This window comes from Notamacropus eugenii, chromosome 3 (genome assembly GCF_028372415.1).
Source record: "Notamacropus eugenii isolate mMacEug1 chromosome 3, mMacEug1.pri_v2, whole genome shotgun sequence".
Classification (NCBI taxonomy): Eukaryota; Metazoa; Chordata; class Mammalia; order Diprotodontia; family Macropodidae; genus Notamacropus; species Notamacropus eugenii.
In genome coordinates, this window is record NC_092874.1 from 450,360,214 (window position 1) to 450,383,020 (window position 22,807).

The 22,807-nt window shown below is 40.2% G+C and overlaps 1 protein-coding gene across 3 annotated transcripts in view; it reads left to right on the top strand.

The window, feature by feature from the left end:
- SHQ1 (SHQ1, H/ACA ribonucleoprotein assembly factor) overlaps positions 1 to 22,807 on the top strand; it is a 109,264-nt gene that overhangs the window by 31,926 nt on the left and 54,531 nt on the right. For all 3 annotated transcript variants that reach the window (XM_072598663.1, XM_072598661.1, XM_072598662.1), the window contains exons 7-9: positions 5,823 to 5,977; positions 8,869 to 8,922; positions 11,182 to 11,305. In XM_072598663.1, the coding sequence (XP_072454764.1) occupies positions 5,823 to 5,977; positions 8,869 to 8,922; positions 11,182 to 11,305 (333 nt within the window). The remainder of the gene's footprint in view (positions 1 to 5,822; positions 5,978 to 8,868; positions 8,923 to 11,181; positions 11,306 to 22,807) is intronic.

Here is a 22,807-nt window from a genome sequence, read left to right on the forward strand (position 1 = left end):
CACAAAAAGAGCTGCTATAAATATTTTTGTACATGTAGGTCTTTCCCCCATCTTTATGATCTCTGGGATAAAGCCCTAGAAGGGATTTTGCTGGAGTCAGAGGGTATGTACATTTGTGTAGCCCTTAAGGCATAGTTCCAAATTGCTCTCCGGAATGGTTGGATCAGCTTACAGCTTCACCAGCAATGAATTAGTGTTCCAACTTTCCCACATCTTCTCCAACACATATCATTTTACTGTTTTGTCATGTTCATCAACGTGATAGATATGTTGTGGTACCTCAGAGTTCTTTTGATTTGCATTTCTCTAATTAATAGTGATTCAGAGCCTTTTTTCATATGATTATAGGCAGCTTTAATTTCTCCCTCTGAAAATTACTTGTTCATATCCTTTAACCATTTATTAATTGAGGAATGACTTGTGTTCTTGTAAATTTGACTCAGTTCTGTATATGTTTTAGAAATGAGGCCTTTATCAGAGACACTCGTTGTAAAAGTTCTTTCCCAATTTTCTGCTTCCCTCCTAATCTTGGTTGTGTTGGCTTTGTACAAAACCTTTTCAATTTAATGTAATCACAATTATCCATTTTGCATTTCGTAATGTTCTCTGTCTCTTGTTTGGTCACAAATTCCTCCATTTTCCATAAATCTGATGGATAAACTTATTCCTTGCTCCCCTAATTTGTTTATAGTATCAGCCTTTATACCTAGGTTATGTATCCATTTGAACTTTATTCTAGTATACAGTGTCATATGTTGGTCTGTGCTCAATTTCTACCACCCTATTTTCCAGTTTTACCAACAGTTTTTGTCAAACAGTTGAAGTAAAAAAATTTTTTTAAAGTGTTCAAGCAGTTTAACATAAACTGTTCCGTTGCCTCTAGAAAAAAAATTAAAATGATATAGCTTATCTGAGATCCATTATGGGATTCTTTTAGGTAAGTTCTAAATGTTTTTTTAGCTTGCAGATCTTTTTACTATGTAAGAACATTTTCACCAGTCCTTTGCACAGTTTACCCTGAGACTTACCATGTTCTTTTAGAATGTCCTTCACAGCTGTGTATTAGTTGAGGCTCAGTTGAGATAGTGCATATGAAATATTTAAAAAACTTTAAAGCAATATATAATGTTACCTAGTAATGATAACAATATTTTTAGAATTGAGTTTTAGTAGAGACCAAGTTTTTGTTTTTGTTTGGTTTTTTCCATTTATTTAGCTCTAGCCTGTTACCAATTGCTAATAATCTTCTTTGAGGTTATTGTTTTAAGAAAATTCCTTCTGAGGCACAATGCCTGACTCCTAGTAGATACTTATTAAATGTTTATTGATTGAATGGGGAATAGATTCCATCAGCATCAGAGATTCTGTACTTGCTTCCCACTTTCTCAGTCCTATTCTGGGGCCTTATCTAGCCCCACTCCTTGCTCGGATACCTATTTATGCCTATGTTATCACTTTTCCATTCTGGGGCAGAATTCACAGGCTCTCTCAGCTTCTATTATACACCCTGCCCAGGACTTTCTCCAGTGTGAGATCTACCAGGTGGCTAGCCCCAGACAAGACTCAGTTTCCATGGCCTTCTCCAGTGCTGGCCTGTACCAGATCTCCTCCACATCCCCACACCCAGGACAGGACCTTCTCCTGGGCATTGTTGGCTTTTCTACCTCCTGATTGGGCTCCTGTCTTCTGTGAGGTGACATCTCCCCCCCTTTCCCTCAGACCTCATGGGACATATGTCATTGGAAGTACCTTTCCTCAGAAGACTCTATTTACCACCTCACTAACTCTCCTTGGACTTGCTCTTTTTGGTTAGTCAGCATTCTCTTATCTTGTTATATACTCCCCATCCCAGTGATTCTGAATCCCTGGCCACTGCTGTATGAACTCCTTGAGAAGCTCCATCTGCTCCTGGTGTCTCCATGTGTCCTTTGGCTTCTATCTAACCCCTCTTCATCTTGCTGCTGCTTTTGTCATTCAGCTGAGTGACCTCTTCAGCATTAGCAGTGAACCTTAACCTGATTTCCACATCTAATGGCCACTTCAAATCCCCATCATTCTTGACTTTTGGCAGCATATTTGACACTGTTGCTCACCTTCTCCTGGACACTCCCTCTGCTAGGTTTTCATGACACTGATCTCTTCTGATTGTCTTTCTCCTTGTGTGAACAGATCTTCAATGTCATTCTTGTCAGTTGTTACTTGGTCAATCAATAAGCATTTATTTATGAAGTACCTACTGTGTTCTGGGTACTGTACTAAGTGCTGGGGATGCAAGAGAGGCAGAAGGCAGTTCCTGCCTTCAAGGAACTCACAGTCTAATGTGGAGGACAACCAGCAAATATATACAAATAGGCTATGTCGTTAAAAGAGAACTAAGAGGAGTTGGGAAAGATTTCTTGTGAAAGAGGGACAGCCAGAGAAAGACTGCTCAGAGCCAAGAAACAGGAGGCCAGTGTTACTGGATCAAGAGTGTGGGGAGGGAAGTAAGGTGTAAGAAGACTGCAGAGGTGGGGGAGGGGGGGGGCCTAGGTTGGGAAGAGCTTTGGAGACTAAATAGAGCATGTGGTATTGGTTGCCATAGAGGCAGTGGGGATCCACTCTAGTTTATTGAGTAGGGGAGCTTCAGAAAATCACTTTGGTGATGAGGATGAATTGGAGTGGGGACAGACTTGAGGCAGGCTACTTCAGTAGTTCAGAAATGAGGATGATGAGGGTCTTTCCCAGAGGGACGTCAGTGTCAGAGTTGGGGCGAAGTGCATATGAGGGAAGTTGTAGGGTTAAAAAAGCCTTGGCAACAGCTTGGATGTGGGGAGTGAGAGGAGCTGAGGGACTGGGAGGATGATGTTGCCCTCTACAGTAAATATGGAAGTTAGAGAGGGAGGGCTTGGGGGAAAGATCATTTGAATTTTGTTTTGGGCATGTTGAGTTTGAAATGTCTACTGGACATCCAGTCAGAGATGGCTTAAAGGTGGTGAGAGATGCAGAATTGTAGTGAAGTTAGGGCAGAATAGGGTGATTTGAGAATCATCAGCATAGAGATGAGTGGTAATTAAATCTTTGGGAGCTGATGAGACTGGGGTGAAGGTGGATACAGGGCAGAGGAATGCATCTGAGAGATGGGACATGGGGCTAGTGAGTTCTCTAGAAGGATTGCTGAGCTGCATTGAGTGTTCTCAAGGCTCTTGACCCCTCCATCCTTTCTCACTTGGTGATCTTATCAATTCTCTGGGTTCAGTTTTCAGTCTCCTGAGCTACAACTCCATGTCATCAACAGCTGCCCTTCAGATTTTTCAAATGCGCTTAGACATCTCAAACCTAATATGCCCCAAGTAAATCTCATTGCCCTTTCCCCAGAGTTCCCTGGCTCTCCCAGATCCCCAGCCACTGAACTTTGGAATCCTCCCCTGTGATTTCCTCTCCCTCACCCCAGTATCTGTTCCTTCCTTCTTAGCATCTTTCATCTAGGCCTTTTCCCCTTGCTCAGCCACCTCTGTCTTGCCTTTTGCATGGTCCTTCCTCCACTCAGCTGCCAAAGGGAGCCCTGCCCGCGTGACCTGCATTCCTTCAGTGAGCTCCGATTTAAAGTCAAACATGTGTATCAGCCCTTTCACATGACTCCAGTCTTCTTGTATTTCACTCCCTTCCCTGCCCTCTGGGGTTCAGTTGCACCAGCCTGCTGCTTGTTCTTTGCCCATGATCCTCATCCCCAATCTGGGCTTTTGTGGGGGTGTCTCCTGGGCCTCTTTGCCTGGCTTCCGTGAAGCCACAGTGTGAATCCTACTCTTTCCTCTGAGATTGTCTCCCATCTACTCTCTCTGTGACTCCGGTACCTTATTTGTTGTTGTCTACCCCATTAGAATGGAGTTTCTTGAGGGCAGAGAGACTTTTTCTCTTTCTTTGAATCAGGCCTGAATATAATTCCTGGCACATAATAAACACTCGATAAATTCTTTTTGATTGAGATTTCCCTCTTACTTTTCTCCCAGCCCAGCTTGTAACATTAATACCACACTGCGAAATAATTCCTGTTCTCTCAGTTCTCCCTCCTTTCATTACCAAGGTAGGCGACTGCGCAGAACATCATTTTGTTCTCAGTCAGGGTGTTGATTAAGTCCATAGTTAATACCCCAGTTAGCTTTACTGAAATGCTTTTTTTTTTTTTTATTTATAAGGGCTGGTTCTCTGGCCATTTGAAGAATATATTGAGAAGTGAATTAGATGAAAAAACAAAAGGCACCAGTAAAAAGATAAAGTTTTTAAAATGAGGGCACAAAAAAGCAAATCTTGCTTATAAAGAATGTTCTCATCAGGTATTAGAAATGATCTGCCCACTGAGCATTCTATAACAAGTCATCTTTGTCCCTCTCGTTTTCTCTTCCCTGTTTGCAAGGCTACTGGCAGGAGTCTCGGCAGGGAGCATTTGTTTCTGTTAGAATATTGGTCCATTGGAGCAACTGCTAGGATTTTATATCAGATCCTCTGTGTTGGGAAAAGCAAAGCATGTTCCTGTGGCTCTTTGAGTAGAAATTTTTCATTCTCAGTTTCACTATCACTTTCCTTCAGAAAGTTTAAAGTATTTTACCAGCATTTTGTATCTGATCTGTTTGTAATATTGTCATAGCAGATAACATGGAATAGATGTTCCCGTTTTCCAGGTGAAGAATCAAAAGCAGAAGGACATGGCATGGTATTACTTGTCATTACAGCCTGCACCCAGCTCATAAAACTTAGTTCTTATACAAGTTATGTAGTTTACTGGGTAGGGTGCTGTACAAGGAATCCAGAGAACCTCTTCTCATCTTGTTCTTTCAGTTAACTAGTTTGTAATATCATCCTAGAGAATTTATTTAATTCCTCTGTGACTCATTTTTCTCTCTGCATAATTGAGGCAGTAATCTACATAAAGATGTTGTAAGAATAGAAGAATGGAACCTTATATGTTTCCCCAACAGATTTTAGAAGTAGCTCAGTGAAGAATAAATAATATATGAAACAATCTGAATGCTTTGTATGATGATACAAAAATTAATAACTAATTAGTCCTTTCATTTTATCTTAATCATGAGATTATTTTCCCAATGTTACATGATTCTGCTGGTGATTAGGTATATATTTAATGCTTGTTTTGACTAGATATCAATGCCCCTTGCTTGGAAAGGATCTCACTTAAAATAGCTGGTAAAATATTGTCAGCAAAATTTTTTTCATCATTAAATTAAAAAACTGGCATTAGAAGCATTTGAACCAATGGCTTTATTTTAGAAATAGGTAGAGGTTTGGAAGTGATCTTTTAAAAAATATTACAGCAATGGGAAAAAATAACTAACCTTTTAGTTCCATTTAGTTAACCTGGGGTCCATAGACCCCTGGGCGTCAGTGGATGGTTTTCAAGGGATCCATGAATTTGGATGGAAAAAATTACTTCTTTATGACTGATTTTCTTTGTAATCTTATGCATTTTATGTTAAGCATTTAAATACACCATTCTGAAAAAGGGTTGGTAGATGTCACCAGACCATCTAAGAGATCCACGGTACAGAAAAGGTTAAAATTCTTGCTCTTCTAGTTTCTTCTTTACTCAGATGCTTTAGTAGAGTAACTATATATTGACAGAAGTATAAAGTCCTTATTGAAGACTGTTGAAATTCCTAAAGGGTAATGTGTGGTTCAGATCTTTTTTTCACCAGAGATGTAGGACTTGACATTCTACTTTAATTCTGACAAATCAGGATGTATTACTGGGGCGGGGGGGGGGGGGGGGGGGGGAGACACTGTTTTTCTTTAATGGTTTGCCTTTCAAAATCTCTTTTTTTCCATTCTAGTTTCTTTTTCTAAAGAAGAGAACTATCAGCTGCTAAAATTCACCAATAAATCTTATCTTCTGGATAAAAGAGCTCAGTATTACGTGTACTACGGATTGATTGACGTTCTCTTGGCTTACTGCTATGAAGTCCGCGTGACTGAAGGAGAGAGCAATGTAAGTGTGGGTTACTTCTGTAGAAGCCAGCTGCCTGGGAGCACAACCTGAAGCCAACTGTTTGAATGTGGTTCTTTAAAAAGGCAGCATGAAGTTGGTGCCCAGCGGCCATTCTCAGCCATCAGCGCTCGATTAGATGCAGGAATTTAAAGGGCTTACTGTAGTAGCACAGTATTGGATGCATTCTGGCTTGACTCATCCTCTCCACTGGAACATGACAGTCAAAGAGGCATGGTGACTGATTTGGCCAACATTGATTTTTTTCAGTGCTTTCTGCTAGACTGTCTCGAGGTCAGATGCTGGGAAGAGACCAAAGGGGAACAGTCCCCGCCCTCACAGAATTTACCTTCTGTTGGTAAGGGTGGGGCTGAGGGCAGATAGATTACATGCACAAGCACATCAAAACAAAGGATGTGCACATTCATGCAAAGTAGGGGTTTTCTCCTTGAGGAAGAGGAGACTGTTGGGGAGGAGGGGGCAGAATGTTTGGCACCAGGGACCTGACTTCACCTCATTGAACTGGGGGTTATGTAGTAGAGGGATTAGCATTGTTTCCCTTGGTCCCTGGAGGGCTGAACTCAGAGCATTTTGTAGAAGTAACTGAGAGGCTGTTCTAGGCTTGATCCTAGGGAAAATATGAGAATGATCTAATAAATGTTAAAGGAGAAAATAACTTCTATTTTTTAAAAGTTACTTCTCTCTTAAAAACTTAAAGTGTAGGTTGGATGATCACTTCCAAATGTGTTGTAGAGGGGAGTGTTTTCAGGTAGAGATTCCTTCTAACCTTGAGGTTCTGTGATTCTATGTACTCTAACTTAGGCGGAGTGTCCCAATTACATTTTTACACATCAAGTCATGTTCTAGAGTATTCAGCTTATTGTATATAAGAATGCTGTGATGAATCCTTGTGTTAAGATGAATATTTGCCTAATTTTTTGAAAACTAAGATTTTGAAATTTATCTGGTTGTTTCAGGTAGGGCTCCCACACAACAATAATTCAGTAGCAACAGCAGTAGTAACAATAGCTAAACTTTATATATATAACTTTTCGGTTTTCAGAGTGCCCTTTATGTATTACCTCATTCGAGTCTTACAAGAATTCTGGGTATGTGTTATTATTATCCTCATTTTGTAGAGCAGGAAACTGAGCCTCAAAGAAGTGATTTTCCCAGGGTCACCCTAGTATCAGAGGCAGTAAGTCTTTGAACCCATGTCAGAAACCTGAATGGATATATTTATGGTAGATTAAAAAATTCTGGGAGAAACAGAAGCAGACTTCCAAATTAAATTTTGGTCACCTCTTTGGAAAAGCATATCGTGATTATTTTTCTTGAATACTGTGATAGAGTTTGAATGTGACATGTCATAATTTTTTATCATTTTTAAAGGATTTCTATTTTACAGTAACAAAGGTCCCTTTTTCAGATTTCTGGTTTTTTTTCCCTGTAGTGAATAAGGTTTATGTGTCAAAGTACGTTAATAGAATAGCATGGCTCAGTTGACTTCATTAATTTATGAATAGGAAAAATTTTTTACCCTTTAAAAATTCATGCTATGATTTTGTTTGAAAAAAATGACAGGTTAGGACTTTACAATATTTTATTTCGCTACCACTTTGGATTTCAAGTTTCCATATTTAAAGGTATAATAATGTGATTTGAGATTTGTAGAATCTACAGTACTCTCAGATCTCAGCTGTAGAAAGTACTTTAGAGTTAGAAACAGCACTTGAACAAAAAATAATGATAATGGTTGGAAAAAACTATGATGGTTTCTGTGATGAGAGATGTTGCTTTTACAGGCTCCAGTAACTTCAAAAGGACAAAGACTGAGTAAGCACTTTAATTTTAATTATGACTTCTAAAGTATTAGGTCATCTATTATGTTTTGTTATACTTAGCAACAGAAAAATTTATTATTCCTTCATCCTTTCCATAAATGAAGTAGAAATTTGGTTCCCAGTATTGTACCTGTTACTGAATTTATTTCAAGCAATTAGTGAATGAAGAACAGTTAGTTGATGAGGCAAAGTTTGTTAAATCTAGGTTTTGCCAATTGGCATTAAATAACAAAAAATAACCCTGTGTCTTTTAAAAAATGGAAGCATGGCATAATGCCTTAAATTAAAAACCAAATACTTAGAACAGTATCAATAAACTGATTCACTAACATCTAAGAATTAACTGTGTTAGAGGGGTGGTGGTGGTGCCCGATTGGGCAGTGACTCTGAAGTCCTTGTAGTAATGAACCATTGGAAGCTTCCTTTTTGTCAAGATTGTCTAGTTTGATACAGAGATGCAGTGAGAGCTAATTGCTGCCCTTAACCCCATTCCTTACTAAATCTTAGATCAGTCTGGTTGCCAACAAAATGGACTCATTCCTGGGAGAACATCAGTGTCTTGCCTTTGGAAAGAATTAGGTTGGAATGTGAAGTTCTTATCGTGAAAGTTTTGTTCTGAAGTGGTTACTGGGAACTTATTCCAGTGTGACAATATTAGTGCTTAGTATACTGAACAAAAAAAAAGTGAGGAAATCCTTGTTATCTTTGAAGAGTTGATGAAGAGATTTCTTTGTTATAATAAAAATTTTCTTTCCTAATTGAAAGTAAAAGTGATAATAAAGTTTTTTTTTCAAAAATTTATAATGCAGGCAATTTATCGATCAAAGAATGGGTCTACACCTGCTGCACAGTGACATAGCTGTCTTTTTATTCTGTAGACAATGAGTACTTGTTCATTCTTGGGTTTTCCAAAAAGTATATCACTATGACTCAGTTACGGACTTAAAAACTCAGTATTCTGCTGCTGTCATCCATTTGGATATGTATTTGCCTTATTTTTAAAAGATTTGATGTGAGACCAATACAATTTTCTTTCTTAACCAAATAAAGGTTGAATCTCCGTGGAATATCAGAAAACTAAGTGGAACGTTGTCCTGGTTTGAGGTAAGATTTTCTGATGCTTTAAAGCTTATATTTCTATGTTTAGTTCTTTCTAGAGAATTTGATGGATTCTTTATCTTTTTTTCATGGAAATTGCATTTTGCAAGTTCTCTTAATATATCTGTGCCACATTTTGGTACCAATAATTCATTAACATTTAAGCAGGAATTCATTATGAGAAGCACCTAGTTCAGTGACCTGCATCTTATAAGTTATGGAGTCTGAGGAAGTAAGATTATTTGAGGTAATGGAAGTGACTGAAACCAGGTAGGATTATTTGTTGAAATGAGTTTTGAGGAAGAGAGCATTAGGGGAGCAGAAGTCCTGATGGTGAGATAAGGGTATGTATGATGTCCAGAGGTGAGAGAGGGCGAACGTACACAGGATAGGAAGCCGTGTTTGTACGTCTGGAGTAGACTGTACAAACTGTGCTGTAACTCTAACATGTTAGAATAGCACGTTATCCTTTCTAAAGCACTTTTCCATTATTTTGGGAGATGTGGACAGGTAGGTTTGTAGGAAATTATGGGGCCTTTTAAGGTCTACTTAATAAGAAGCTTTAATTTGATTCAGTAAATAATCATGTTCAGAAAAGGTTGAGAAAACCATTCTTGCTTTGTATGCAAAATACAGTTATTGAATGGGAAGACCGAGAACTTGACAGAGGAGCTATTGTAGACTAAACCTGAGTGACATCCTGGATTTGGGATGATAGCTATGAGAGTGCAGGAGGTGGGGTGAATCTGTACTTTAATTTTCTTGTCCAGTTTCAAAGATACAATGTATCACCGACTTTTGGAATCTGGTACATTCTCTCTCTCTCTCTCTCTCTCTTTCTCTCTCTGTCTCTGTCTCTCTCTGTCTCTCTGTCTCTGTCTGTCTGTCTCTCTCTCTCTCTCTCTCTGTCTCTCCTCTCTCCCTCTCCCTCTCTCTTCTCTCTCCTCTCTCTCTTCCCTCTCTCCCCCCTCTCTGTCCCCCCTCTCTCTCCCCCATCTCTCCTCTCTCCTCTCTCTGTCTCTCTCTCCTCTCTCCCTCTCTCTCCCTCTCCCTCTCTCTCCTCTCTCTCCTCTCCTCTCTCTCTCTCTCCCCTCTCTCTCTCCCCTATCTCTCCTCTCTCTCTTTCTCTCCTCTCTCTGTCTGTCTCTCTTCTCTCCCTCTCTCTCTCCCCTCTCTCTCTCTCCCTATCTCTCCTTTCTCTCCTCTCTCTCTCTCCTTTCTCCCTCTCTCTCTCCCTCTCTCTTCCTCTCTCTCTTTTCTCTCCCCTCTCTCTCTCTCCCTCTCTCCTCTCTCTCTCTCCCTTTCTCTCCTCTCTCCCTCTCTCTCTCCCTCTCTTCTCTCCTCTCTCTCCCTCTCTCTCTCTTTCCCTCTCCTCTTTCTCCCTTCTCTCTCTCTCCTCTCTCCCTCTCTCTCTCTCTCCCTCTCTCCCTCTCCCTCTCTCTCTCTCTCTCTCTTCCTCTCTCTCCTTTCTCTCCCCTCTCTCTCCTCTCTCTCTCCCTATCTCTTCTCTCTCCTTCTCTCCTCTCTCTCTCCTTCTCTCCTCTCTCCTCTCTCCCTCTCTCTCTCTCTCTCTCTTCCTCTCTCTCCTTTCTCTCCCCTCTCTCTCCTCTCTCCTCTCTCTCTCTCTTCTCTCTCTCTCCCTCTCTCCCTTTCTTCTGTCCTCTCTCCCTCTCTCTCTGTCTCTCTGTCTCTCTCTCTCCCTCTCCCCCTCTCCCTCTTTCTCTGTCCTCTCTCTCTTCCCTCCCTCTCTCTCCTAAATATCAGAAGTTGAATTTCAACCCAGATTTTCCTGATTTGAGGACCAGTGCTCTACTACTCTACTCTACTACTTAGCTGCCCTTTTCTTTATCAAGGCATAAGGGAGAGATCATGAACCCGTCTACATTATCTAAAACTTTCCGGGACGGCGGACGTATTAAATATAAATTATTTTAATAGAGGCCATATACATATGTGTTCTCTAATGACATATGTTTTAAATGTCTTTATATTATTTTTAAAGTCTGCTTATGACTTCATTATGCATTGCAAAGAACAGATATGATATATTGATTTAATGAGAAGAATAATACAGATAGCTTTACAATAAAATATGTACTTGTTAAAATATTCTCAATTACAAAACTAGTATTTTCTGTCTTCTTGGTTTGGTAGTAATGCTTGTGTTTTTAGATTCTTTAATTGAAAATCATACCATTTGTGTAAGGTTTTTCTTCATGTAATATTTTCTGCAACTTCATAAATTTCAATGATAATTGTTAACAGAGTTGGAATAATGTTCATGAAATCCTGGTTTCTTTTGGAAGAAGAGTTTTATGTTACCCACTTTATCGACATTTCAAGCTGGTGACAAAAGCCCACGTTGATACAGTAAAGATATTGCAATTAGGTAAGATGCTTTTTTCTGCATGATAGAATGGGAGAAATTCTCCCATCTTCCAGTAAAGTAGGAGAATTCTAAACCTCTACTTCTTGAGAAGGCAGGTAAGTTGCTCTTGTAAATAATAATACATATTGTGTTATTTGTTCTTGTATAGTGCTTTGCTTAGTCACTTCTTTTCTAGTTAAGTGGTATGACTTCTTTGTAGAACTCATTTGTATATAACTTTTTCATTTGCATGTAACTCATTTGTATATTTATTCCTCTTGTTGCCTATTTAGTGGGTTTATACTTAAGTGACACTTCAAGTATTTGTGGTTCCATCATTTGGCATTCTCTTTAACACCCTGCATGTCACAATTCCTCAATGAGTTTGTAAACATTTTTTAAGAAGAGGGTCAATGAAAAATACATTGCCCGGTAGCCGATGTGATGATACTTAGCTACACTGATCGCAGGGAACCAAACCTTGGTTCATTGCTGCACCTGTTGGCTTTAAGTTTAGGCTTCACTGGCACAGCCTTTGAGAATCCAGGGTCTCTGCCCAATGATGATGAGGCAGCATCAGCATCAGTTGTACCTCTTGCTTTGGAGACTGGTAAATAAATAGGGTTATTTAACAACAGTGATAGTAACCCACTTTATATTCTGCTAACTTCTGTGCATATATGCATGTGTATACACACACACTACACATCCTTAAATTCTTTATAGAGTTCCAATGAAATATGATTTTTTTGACTACAAGTGTAAGGCATTATCTTTATGTTCTAGCCTGTCATGATCTTCTGAATCAGGATTCTATTATTGATTTATAAACAAAAGTTCTCTAGTCCTAACAATACTGCTCCACAGTCTTTCAGAGATCCTTGAAAGTGGCTCGGAAATTACTTCTTTAATCTTCTGTACAAAATATATGCCTTTTAAATATAATCTGGGCCAGATGACCTGAGCCCATTGGGGTATATGTAAAAATGTGAACAGACATACATACATACGTTGGCTATGTCCAAAAAAACATGTCTCATTCTGTGCTCTGAGTCTTTCACCTCTGTCAGTAGGGAGGTAGCATGGTTCATCATTAGTCTTCCAGGATCACAGGCATTACACTGATCAATGTGTATGTGGTTTGGGGGTAATGCTCATGTTTTAGATTCTTTTATTGAAAGTCATGCCATTTGTTTAAGGATTTTTATTGTAATATTTTCTGGAACTTAATAGCTTTCAGTAACAATGAATAGAGTTAGAATGTTCCAAAGTTTTTGTTGTTTGTCTTTAGAATCTTTACCGTGCTTTCTTTCTGTAAATGGTTCTGGCTGTGTTCACTTCACTCTGTATGTAGTCTTTCAGGCTGTGTCCCTCATTTCTTACAGCACAGTAGGCTTCCATCACATTCACATACCATAACTTACGTGACCATTCTCTAATTGATGGCTTTCCCTTCAGATTCCCACTCTTTGCTTCCTCAAAAAAGAGCCATACATATTTTTGGTATATCTTTAGGGTCTGTTTTGCTTAGGACTTCTTTTCATTTTAAGAATAATTTGTAACTGTAATTGACTGTAGTATATGAATTGGCATGATAAAATGTCCTTATAATTAAATGTTTAAAGCTTAATTTCATTGTTGAAATTCAGTCGTGTACAGATGGAGGTAATTATTCTCATTATTCTTGTTCACATAATAAACTATCGTCCTCCAAAGGGAGTAAGTCACCATCAGAACCCTAAGATTTAAAACAAACACACACATGTGCATCCTGTACACATTCATGTGTACATGTGCATAATCTGAAGCTTCATAGAAGCCAGACACCAGACTTTTGTACAAACTTTAACCCTAAAACTGACCCACAATATGATTGCTTTTTTATTCTTCCAAATCTCAGGGAAGGCCTTGAATAAAGTGATAGGATTTTCATTTGTAATCTTTGCTGTTATTGTGTGTGTTTCATTTTGGGGATCAGACTTGATTTTTCCTTTAAATTGGGCTCACTTTGCTCTGCATAAATCCTTACGACTTAGTGTTCACTGAAATCATCTCTTTTACCATTTCTCATGGCACAATAATATTTCTTATATCACAGTTTGTTCAGGTGTTCTCCATTTTTCTAAGAAAAAAATCTAAAGCATGCCACCCTTAATTTCTAGCTCATTTATTTGTTTTTTTTGTTTGTTTTGACTTCCTTTAATTCCTTTTTTTGGAACTAAAGTGTTTGCTCCCTTTTTCATCTTCCTTCTTATCCCTCCTCCGTATCCTTGCTTGTTTCCCTGATGACTTTGATGTTCAGACTCTGAGTCGGTGTTTCTGTTCAACCCTCCTTTGTCTGTTTGAGATAAGAACTTTTTCTGATGCCCAGTCCTCCTGCTCCTTCATCAGTGTTTGTATGTGCTTCTCATGCACCCCAATTAGAAAGAACAGTGGGTTTTTCCTGCTTCCTTCTCTGTTCTAAGCTGGTGTATTCCTTAAACTTCCATTCCCTTTTTCCTCTTCAAACCCTCATAACAGAATCAGTCTATCCTCAGGATTCCCTCATTACCCTTAGAATACTGAATGAACATTCTGAAAGCTTCTTCTACCTCTCTTAGAATGTTAGCATTACATCATTGTACATCTTTTTCTAGTTGCCCAAATAAATTTTCTTTTCTTTGTTTCTCTGGACACTCATGTTTATATTTTTTGCAGTTCCTGTTCAGCTTCAGTATTTTCAGTAGAAATGCTTGAAAGTCCTCTATTCCACTGAAGGCCTGTTTCTTCATCTGTTGGATGATAAATGCAACTTTGGAGAGTAAACTATTCTGGGTTGTAAACCTGTAGCTTTTGTTGGAATATTGTATTTCAGAATCTTCTCCCCTTTGTAGTGGAAGCTGTGCTCCTTACTGTGGCTCCTTGGTACTTCAGCTGTGATATAAAAATTATGGATTTTGGTTATGACATTCCTAGGGTTTTTGTTTTGGGAATTCTTTTGAGGAGTTCACCTAGATGATTTCTTTTTTCACTTTGTCTTGTGGTTGTAATAGTTTTGGGTAATTTTCATTTATGAATCCTTGAATATTGTGGAGGCTTTTTAATTATTGTTTTCAGAGTGAGTGATTCTTAAATTGTTTCCCCTTGACTTGTTTTCCAGGTCAGTGGTTTCTCATGTCAGATATCTTATATTTTTTCTCTTTTATCAGTATTTTAATATTATTTTAATATTTTTATTTCATGAAGTCATTGATTTCTGTTTGATCTTTTATGGTTTTTAGGGAATCTGTTAATGAGTGAAATTTTATTACCTTTTGAAATTATTTCTTCTCTAATTCTTCCAGAGCTTTTTTCTTTTCTTTTTCAAATCTCTTGCTTTTTTCCTCTTTCTTCTATTTTTTTTTATTAATTTTTAACATTTATTTTCACACAATTTTGGGTTACAAATTTTCTCCCCTTTTATCCCCTCCCACCCCCCCAAACCCGAGCTTTCTAATTGCCCCTGTGACCTATCTGCTCTCTCCTCTATCCTCCCTCCCTGCCCTTGTCTCCGTCTTCTCTTTTGTCCTGTAGGACCAGATAGCTTTCTTGACCCCTTAACCTGTATTTCTTGTTACCCAGTGGTAAGAACATTACATTTGGTCCTAACACTTTGAGTTCTAACCTCCTTAGCTCCCTCCCTCTCCACCCCTTCCCCTTGAAAGACAGGCAATTCAATATAGGCCATATCTGTTTAGTTTTGCAAATGATTTCCATACTAGTTGTGTTGTATAGGACTAATTATATTTCCCTCCATCCTATCCTGTCCCCCTTTACTTCTATTTTCTTATGGTCCTTTCCGTCCCCATGAGTGTCGACCTCGTATTGCATTCTCCTCCCCATGCCCTCCCCTCCATCCTCCCCATCACCCTGCTGTGCCCCTGTCCCCCACTCTCCTGTATTATGAGATAGGTTTTCCTATCAAAATGAGTGTGCATTATATTCTTTCCTTTAGTGGAATGTGATGAGAGTAGACCTCATGTTTTTCTCTTGCCTCCCCTCTTTGTCCCACCACTAATAAGTCTTTTGCTTGCCTCTTTTATGAGAGATAATTTGCCCCATATAACTTCTCCCTTTCTCCTCCCAATATTTCTCTCTCACTGCTTGATTTCATTTTTTTTTTTTAATATATGATCCCATCCTCTTCAATTCACTCTGTGCACTCTGTCTCTATGTATGTGTGCGTGTGTGCATGTGTGTGTGTGTACTCCCACCCAGTGCCCAGATATTGAAATGTTTCAAGAGTTATAAATATTGTCTTTCCATGTAGGAATGTAAACAGTTCAACTTTAGTAAGTCCCTTATGATTTCTCTTTGCTGTTCACCTTTTCATGGTTCTCTTCATTCTTGTGTTAGAAAGTCAAATTTTCTTTCCAGCTCTGGTCTTTTCATCAGGAAAATTTGAAAGTCTTCTATTTCATTGAAAGACCATTTTTTCTCCTGAAGTATTATACTCAGTTTTGCTGGGTAGGTGATTCTTGGCTTCAGTCCTAGTTCCTTTGACTTCTGGAATATCCTATTCCATTCCCTTCTATCCCTCAATGTAGAGGGTGCCAGATCTTGTGCTATCCTGATTGTATTTCCACAATACTTGAATTGTTTCTTTCTAGCTGCTTGCAATATTTTCTCTTTCACCTGGGAATTCTGGAATTTGGCCACAATGCTTCTAGGAGTTTCTCTTTTTGGATCTCTTTCATGCGGTGTTCTGCGGATTCCTTGAATATTTATTTTGCCTTCTGGTTCTAGAATCTCAGGGCAGTTTTCCTTGATAATTTCATGGAAGATGATGTCTAGGCTCTTCTTTTGATCATGGTTTTCAGGTAGTCCCAGAATTTTTATATTGTCTCTCCTGATTCTATTTTCCAGGTCAGTTGTTTTTCCAATAAGATATTTCACATTATCTTCCATTTTTTGAATCTGCGCGGTATGTTCTGAGATATCTGTCTTTCTCGAAAAGTCCTTAGCGTCCATCCGTACCATTCCAGTTTTGAAAGATCTATTTTCTTCAGTGAGCTTTTGAATCTCCTTTTCCATTTGGTTAATTCTGCTTTTGAAAGCATTCTTCTCCTCATTGGCCCCTTGCACCTCCCTTGCCAGCTGAGTTAGGCTAGTTCTCAAGGTGCCAATTTCTTCAAGATTTTTTTGGTTCTCCTTTAGCAGGGAGCTGATCTGCTTTTCATGCTTCTCCCTCATCCCTCTCATTTCCCTTCCCAGTCTTTCCTCCACCTCTCTAACTTGATTTTCAAAATTCCTCTTGAGCTCTTCCATGGCCCGAGCCCATTGGGTGGGCTGGGACACAGAATCCTCGATTTCTGTGTCTTTGCCTGATGGCAAGCATTGTTCCTCCCCATCAGAAAGGAAGGGAGGAGGTGTCTTTTCTCCGATAAAGTACCCTTCAATAGTTTTATTTCTTTTCCCTTTTCTTGGCATTTTCTCCAACCAGTGGCCTGACCTCTGAATGTTCTCCTCACACCCACCTCACCTCCTGGTCCTCCCAGCCAGCGTTTGGGGACTGAGATTCAAATGCTGCTTCCCGCCTTAGGATTTTTGGCGGGGGCAGGGCTGCTATTCAGTGTGAGAATTAAGTTTAGGTGGTCAGGGGCAGGGCCGCCTCTCAGGCATAGTTCCCTCTGGGGGTTTATGCACAGACCTTCCACAATGGATCCAGGCTCCTGCCCGTTTGGGGAGCCCCCCATCCGCAGCCGCCTCTCAGCCCCCACCTCCGGGGCGGGGCCGAGCCTTGGGGGCACCCCACTCCCCTCTCAGCCCACCAAAGAGACTCTCTCACCCACCCCCGTCAGTCACCTGTTGGTGGGGGGGCCCATGCCGCTGCTGAAGATCCTGCCTCTGGAGCCCTCTCAGATCTGTGCCTCTCGGAGCCGTGGCCGCCGCCACCGCCACCGCAGGTTCGGGCTGGGCTCCGCGTCTGCAGCGTGACGGACCTTTTGCGAGAGGTTTGCAGGTCCCTTTGTGGGTGGGGGGACCCGCGTGGCCCCTGGAAATCCCGTCCCTGAAGCCCGCTCGGATCTTTTCCTCACGGTGTCGTGGCCGCGGCAGGGCCGCACTCCGCTCCCAGTCCCCGCACCCAGTCCACAGTGCGAAGGACCCCCCACGAGAGGTCCGCAGGTCTCTCCGGAGCAGAAATCTCCCTCGCTCCAATACTCCGTGGTCTCTGGGTGCAGAATTCGCCCTGGCTTGGTCCCCTCTAGCCGTTCTGTGGTTTGTGTGTTCAGAGTTATGTGTATGTGCGTCTTTCTACTTCGCCATCTTGGCTCCGCCCCCTCTTTCTTCTATTTACGTAGTCCTTGTGAAAAAATTTATTTTTTTCCTTTGAGTCTCTGCTTGCAGTTGTTATAGTGTTACTTGCCCTTCCTTTCTGGGGATCTTTATACTTTATACTGACTTGTGTCAGGTTTTTTCATCTCTCTAGCTTTAGTTTCAGAATGGGGCTATTCTTTCTACTGTGAGTGACATGGGTGGCCCTCCTTGACCTTGCCTTGAGTTCCTACACTGACCTCTGCCTCCTGAAGTCAGTCCTTAGATCTTAAGATTGTTAGAGCCAGAGATCTCCATAGCTCTCGATTGAGTCTATTGGACAGTCTTAGAGACTTGTGATGGTAATTTAATGTTAATGGGGTGGAAGGGGGGTGGGGGGGCGGAGTTAAAGATCTTCCCCACTCATTAATAGGCTTCAATACCTTTTGTTAATTTCTTTTGAGGCACTGGGTCAGAAGGTCCTACTCTCCAGCTCTGAGAAGTGTATAAATACTCTAAGATGAGGTTTTACTTTGGGGCTTAGTTTTTAGAAGAAAATCTGGTTTTGTGTGCCAAAGGAGACTCTGGATAGCCACTAAGGAGCCCCCACGCTTTGAAAGCCCAGATGTTGGTGCTTCTCTCTCTGGTAGTTATGTACATATGTAATGGTCAGACAGTTGGAAGTCCTTACTGTTGGTCTTGATTTCTCTGTTTGTATTTTCTCTGAAGTTCAGGGTACTGACTTTTTCCCTTGAACTAAGTGAATGACATATGTGCTTGATTAAAGTAGATTGTTGACACCTCAAAAGTTGCTTTCTTTTTAGAAAAGCAGATCTAAGAACCTGTACAGCACACCCTCCTGTGTATGCCCTGGGTCCTTGCTCTTGTAAGACCTTAGAGCATCTGGGCGGTCCTGGTGTGAGTACTGCAGTACTACACTGATTGATCTTGTGCCCCAGGGCCTCAGAGGCCTTCTTACTAGAGCTCTGCCCAGTCTGAAGTTTTCATTGATGCTGGGGAGTGGCGCAAAAGGCTTCACTCTTGCTTTCTCTGGCCTTTCTTGGGGGGCTGTGGTCTTGTTTGCCAGTAGCCCCCTTTCTTATTGCCTATGGGCTTCAAGCTGGCTTTTTGTGTCTCATATCCATCAGCTCAGTGATGCTGGGCAAGCTTCATTGGCAGTTCTTGAAGGCTCCAGAGTGTGCATCAGATGCTGCCTTGGTAGAGGGAAGTCACACATTCAGAATTACATACATGCGCACACGCACACAAACACACAGATGCACACTTTAGTCATTCAGCTTGAAAGGCATTGTGGTGTGTTGGAAATCAGACTGCTCTCCTGAGGACCCAGTTCAGTTTCCTCTTCCAACCTTTTCTTTGCTAAGTGGCCGTTGGCCAGTCTTTGAACTACTCAGAGCCAGAGTTTGCCCATTTGTAAAATCGGCAACCACTTTGCAGTCAGCCTCATAGGGTGGTTGTTTTGGGGAAGTGTGCTGAGCGATTTAATGTTAAGTGAACGTCAGCCAGTATGGCTGAATGAACCTCTCTGTTTTGCTTGTGGTTTTGTTGTTGTTGTCATTCTGTTATGTATCAGAACACAGGCAGAGGGAACACTTCCTTGCTTGTCCCTTAATGGAGCTTTCCCACTGGGGAAGGCAATGGCAGTTCTTTTTGTTGACAGAATTATGTATTTGATCGTGGCCCTTGCTAGTTCTAGGTCCGCTGGCTCAGTAGCAGGTGAGCTCACACTCAGCTACAGGGCTGATTAACACATGTGCATTTACATATAGTGACCTTGAGAATCTAGCCTTCCAGAAAGCAGCTGAGATGTGCTGTGAGGTTTGTTGGGTCCATAGCCATTGGTGGGTGTGCTAGGAGAGGGCTTCGTGCTGTTGGGGTGTCTGAGGGGTGACGTCAGCGGCGCCGCTTGTGGCAGCTGTTCTTCCTCTTCCATGTCCTCTTGCCACTTACTCCGACAGACCTGGCACAGACCTCTTTGGAAATGGCTTATCTTCTCTTAGACATTTGAAAATAGAGGATAAAGGGCAGAAAGGGAGATGGTCCTCTAAGTAGCTTTGTAATTTTAATTCTTATTCTGTGTATTAGGTTCTGGGTGACACTTTCAAACTACATTATTATGTGATTTATGTACCAGTTAATCCTAATTCCTTTTTTGTATTAATATTTACATTTCATTATAGTTTGAAATGGTATTACCCTCACCCTAGGCCCATAAAAATTTTGCAGTTTAATAATACAATTTAAGATATACCTTAGTCCCTTCTAGTACATATATTTCAGCACATACCACTTCTAAAAATGCCTGCATTATTAAAGCACTTTAAGTATTCTGCTATATTTATTTTTCTGGTCATTATATATATATGAAAATTTCATTTTTGCTCTGACAGTAGTATTTTTCTGTTTAAATTAAATTTTCTGTTTAAAAATGCACATACGTTTGAGAGAGATCTTGAGGATACTAGAAATTGCTTTGTACTAGAGACATTTTATGAAGGCTAATGCATTAACCTTCTGCGTAGCAGAGCTTCACACAGGGAAGCTTGAGAACACACGTTCAGGAGACTGTCACCAAATAAAAACTGGTTTGTCATTTTTTACTTTAGACAATTAGCAGTCTAAAAGATCAGTCATTACGTGGGTTAATAACCAGTTTTATAGAGACTACTCCTTTTCCAAACTATTCAGTAAATGCGATAGTTTTCCTCTTTTATAAATTGAGTGCATTAATATATGAAATTGTATGAAGGCTCAGTTCAATTCAGTAAACATTTATTAAGCTCCTACTGTGTGCCAGGCACTGAACTGATAATCTCTGGGGATGCAAAAAGATGGAAAGGACAATTCCTGGCCTTCAAGGAGCTTACCATCTGATAAGGGAGACAACATGCAAACAAATATATACAAAACAAGATCTGTAAAGGATAAACAGGAAATAATTGAGAGAAAGCACTGGAATTAAGACTAGTTGTAGAAGGCTTCTGGTAGGAGATAGGATTTAATTGGAACTTAAAGGAAGCCAGGGAGGAGGGAGATCAGTAGTGGGAGCAGAGGCCAGAGAGAATGCCCAAAGCCAGGAGATGGAAATCTTATTTTTGGAACAACAAGGAGGTCAGGAGGCCAGCGTCACTGGACTGACTACGTCCAGTGTAAGCGAGAGCTAGGTTATGAAGGGCTTTGAAGGCTAAGGAGAGCATGTTTATTTTATTCTAGCGGTGACAGGAAACCACTGGAATTTATTGATTAGGGGGTGACATGGTCAGACTTATGCTTCAGGAAAATCACTTTTAGATTGGAGTAGGGGCAGGCAGACCCCCTCCATCAGGCTACTGCAGTAGAACAGGTGTGAGTGATAAGGGCCTGCACCAGAGTGGGGGCAGCGTCAGAGGAGAGAAGGGAGAATATTTAAGGGATGTTGCCAAGGGTGAAATGGACAAGCCTTGGCAACAAAATCTTTAAGTGAAGAGTCCAGGATACCTCCTAGGTTATGAGTGAGTCAGAGTGACTGAGAGAATGATATTGTCCTCTGTCATAATATGGAAAGTAAGAGGGAGGGAGGTGGGTTTAGAGGGAAAAAATGAATTCTGTTTTGGACATACTGAGTTTAAGATGTTTACTGGACATTCAAGTTGAGATACCTTGAAAGGCAGTTGGAGATACCTGATTGGAAGGCTGACAGAAAAGGGTCAAGAAAAGTAGATCTGAAATCATCAGCATAGAGATGATAATTAAATCCATGGGAGCTAATGGGATCACCAAGTAATAGAGTGGGAGAAGAGAAGAGAACCCAATATGGAAACCTGGGGGACAGCTGTAGTTAGAGGATGCGATCTAGAGAAAGATCCAGCAAACTAGACAGACAGAGGAGTGGTCAGATAGATAGGAGGCATACCAGAAGAGAGTGGTGACTGGAAAATCTGGAGAGGAGAGAGAGATCAACGAACGTCGGAGTCCACAGAGAGGTCAAGAATGAGCACTGAGAAAAGGCCATTGGATTCAGCAGCTGACAGAGAGAGGACTTTTGGATGGAATATTCCCTCTTCTCCCCCCCAGAAAGGATAAACTTATTTCTGGAACTCTATAAACTTTTAATAAACCTTGAAAAAATAATCTTTACATTTTATAAATCCTGGTTGTTGTAAATTCTTTCTTTTTTAAAATTTTACTTTACTTGTTCTCAATTTTCAACAGTCACTTCCATAAATCTTAAATTTTCTTCCCCTCCCTCTCCCCTTCCTCCCATAGATAGCATGCACTTACATGGATTTTATACATACATTCTTACTAAACACATTTGCACATTAGTCGTGTTGCATAGAAGAATTAAAACGAATGGGATAAATCATGAGAAAAACCAAAACAAAACATAACATAAGAGAAAATAGTCTGCTTCATTCTGGGTTTGTAAATTCTTTTATATCAATACTTTTGGCAGATTCAAAGTTTTGATTAAAAAAAGTTGTAAAACAATTTTGTACCAAAAAAGTTGTAAAACCCACTGGAGCAAAAGTGTTGTGTTCCAGTGCTGTCCATTTCCCTACCTTTGCCATAATTCACAGAAGTTATCTTTTTTTTTTTTTTTTTTTTGTGGAAACACATTGCCTCAAGAGTCAGGAGACTTGGGTTGTGGTTTAGTTCTGTCACTGGTTTTCACTGTGACCTTCACCTCCATGGGATCAGTTTATGTCTACATTGAAAGAGTTAGACCAGTAGATAGACTGCAAAACTCCTTGAGGGCAGGGATTTTTTGTTATCCTTTTTTAAAGATCTCCAGTGCTTAGCACAATGTCTTGCATCTAGGAGCATTATTAAATGCTTATTGAATTGAGTTGGTCTGATCATTTCCAAGGTCTTCCAAGTTCTAACATTTTACAATTCTTCTCACTCTTAAGAAAAACTGAAAAAAAAATCAAACACAAATTAGTGTGAAAGTAAGAATTGCAGTAGACCTTTTCATGCCTACCCTTTAGTATAAAGCATACAACTGTTGTGATTTTAAATTGTTCATATTGATGTGGTAACTGGCTCTTGGGTTTCCCATACAATTTTTTAATGCAAAATTGAATCTATTTTTCCAGCCTGAGATATCTAAGTCATGAATAAGATGAACATAACTATTTCTTTCATTTTAATAAAATACCCAGAGAAGATAATTCTTGCTCTCTTATTTCTCATACCCTCTTACAATTCTAAACAAGTCTTGTATCTTTCCTCTTCCATGTGGGATTC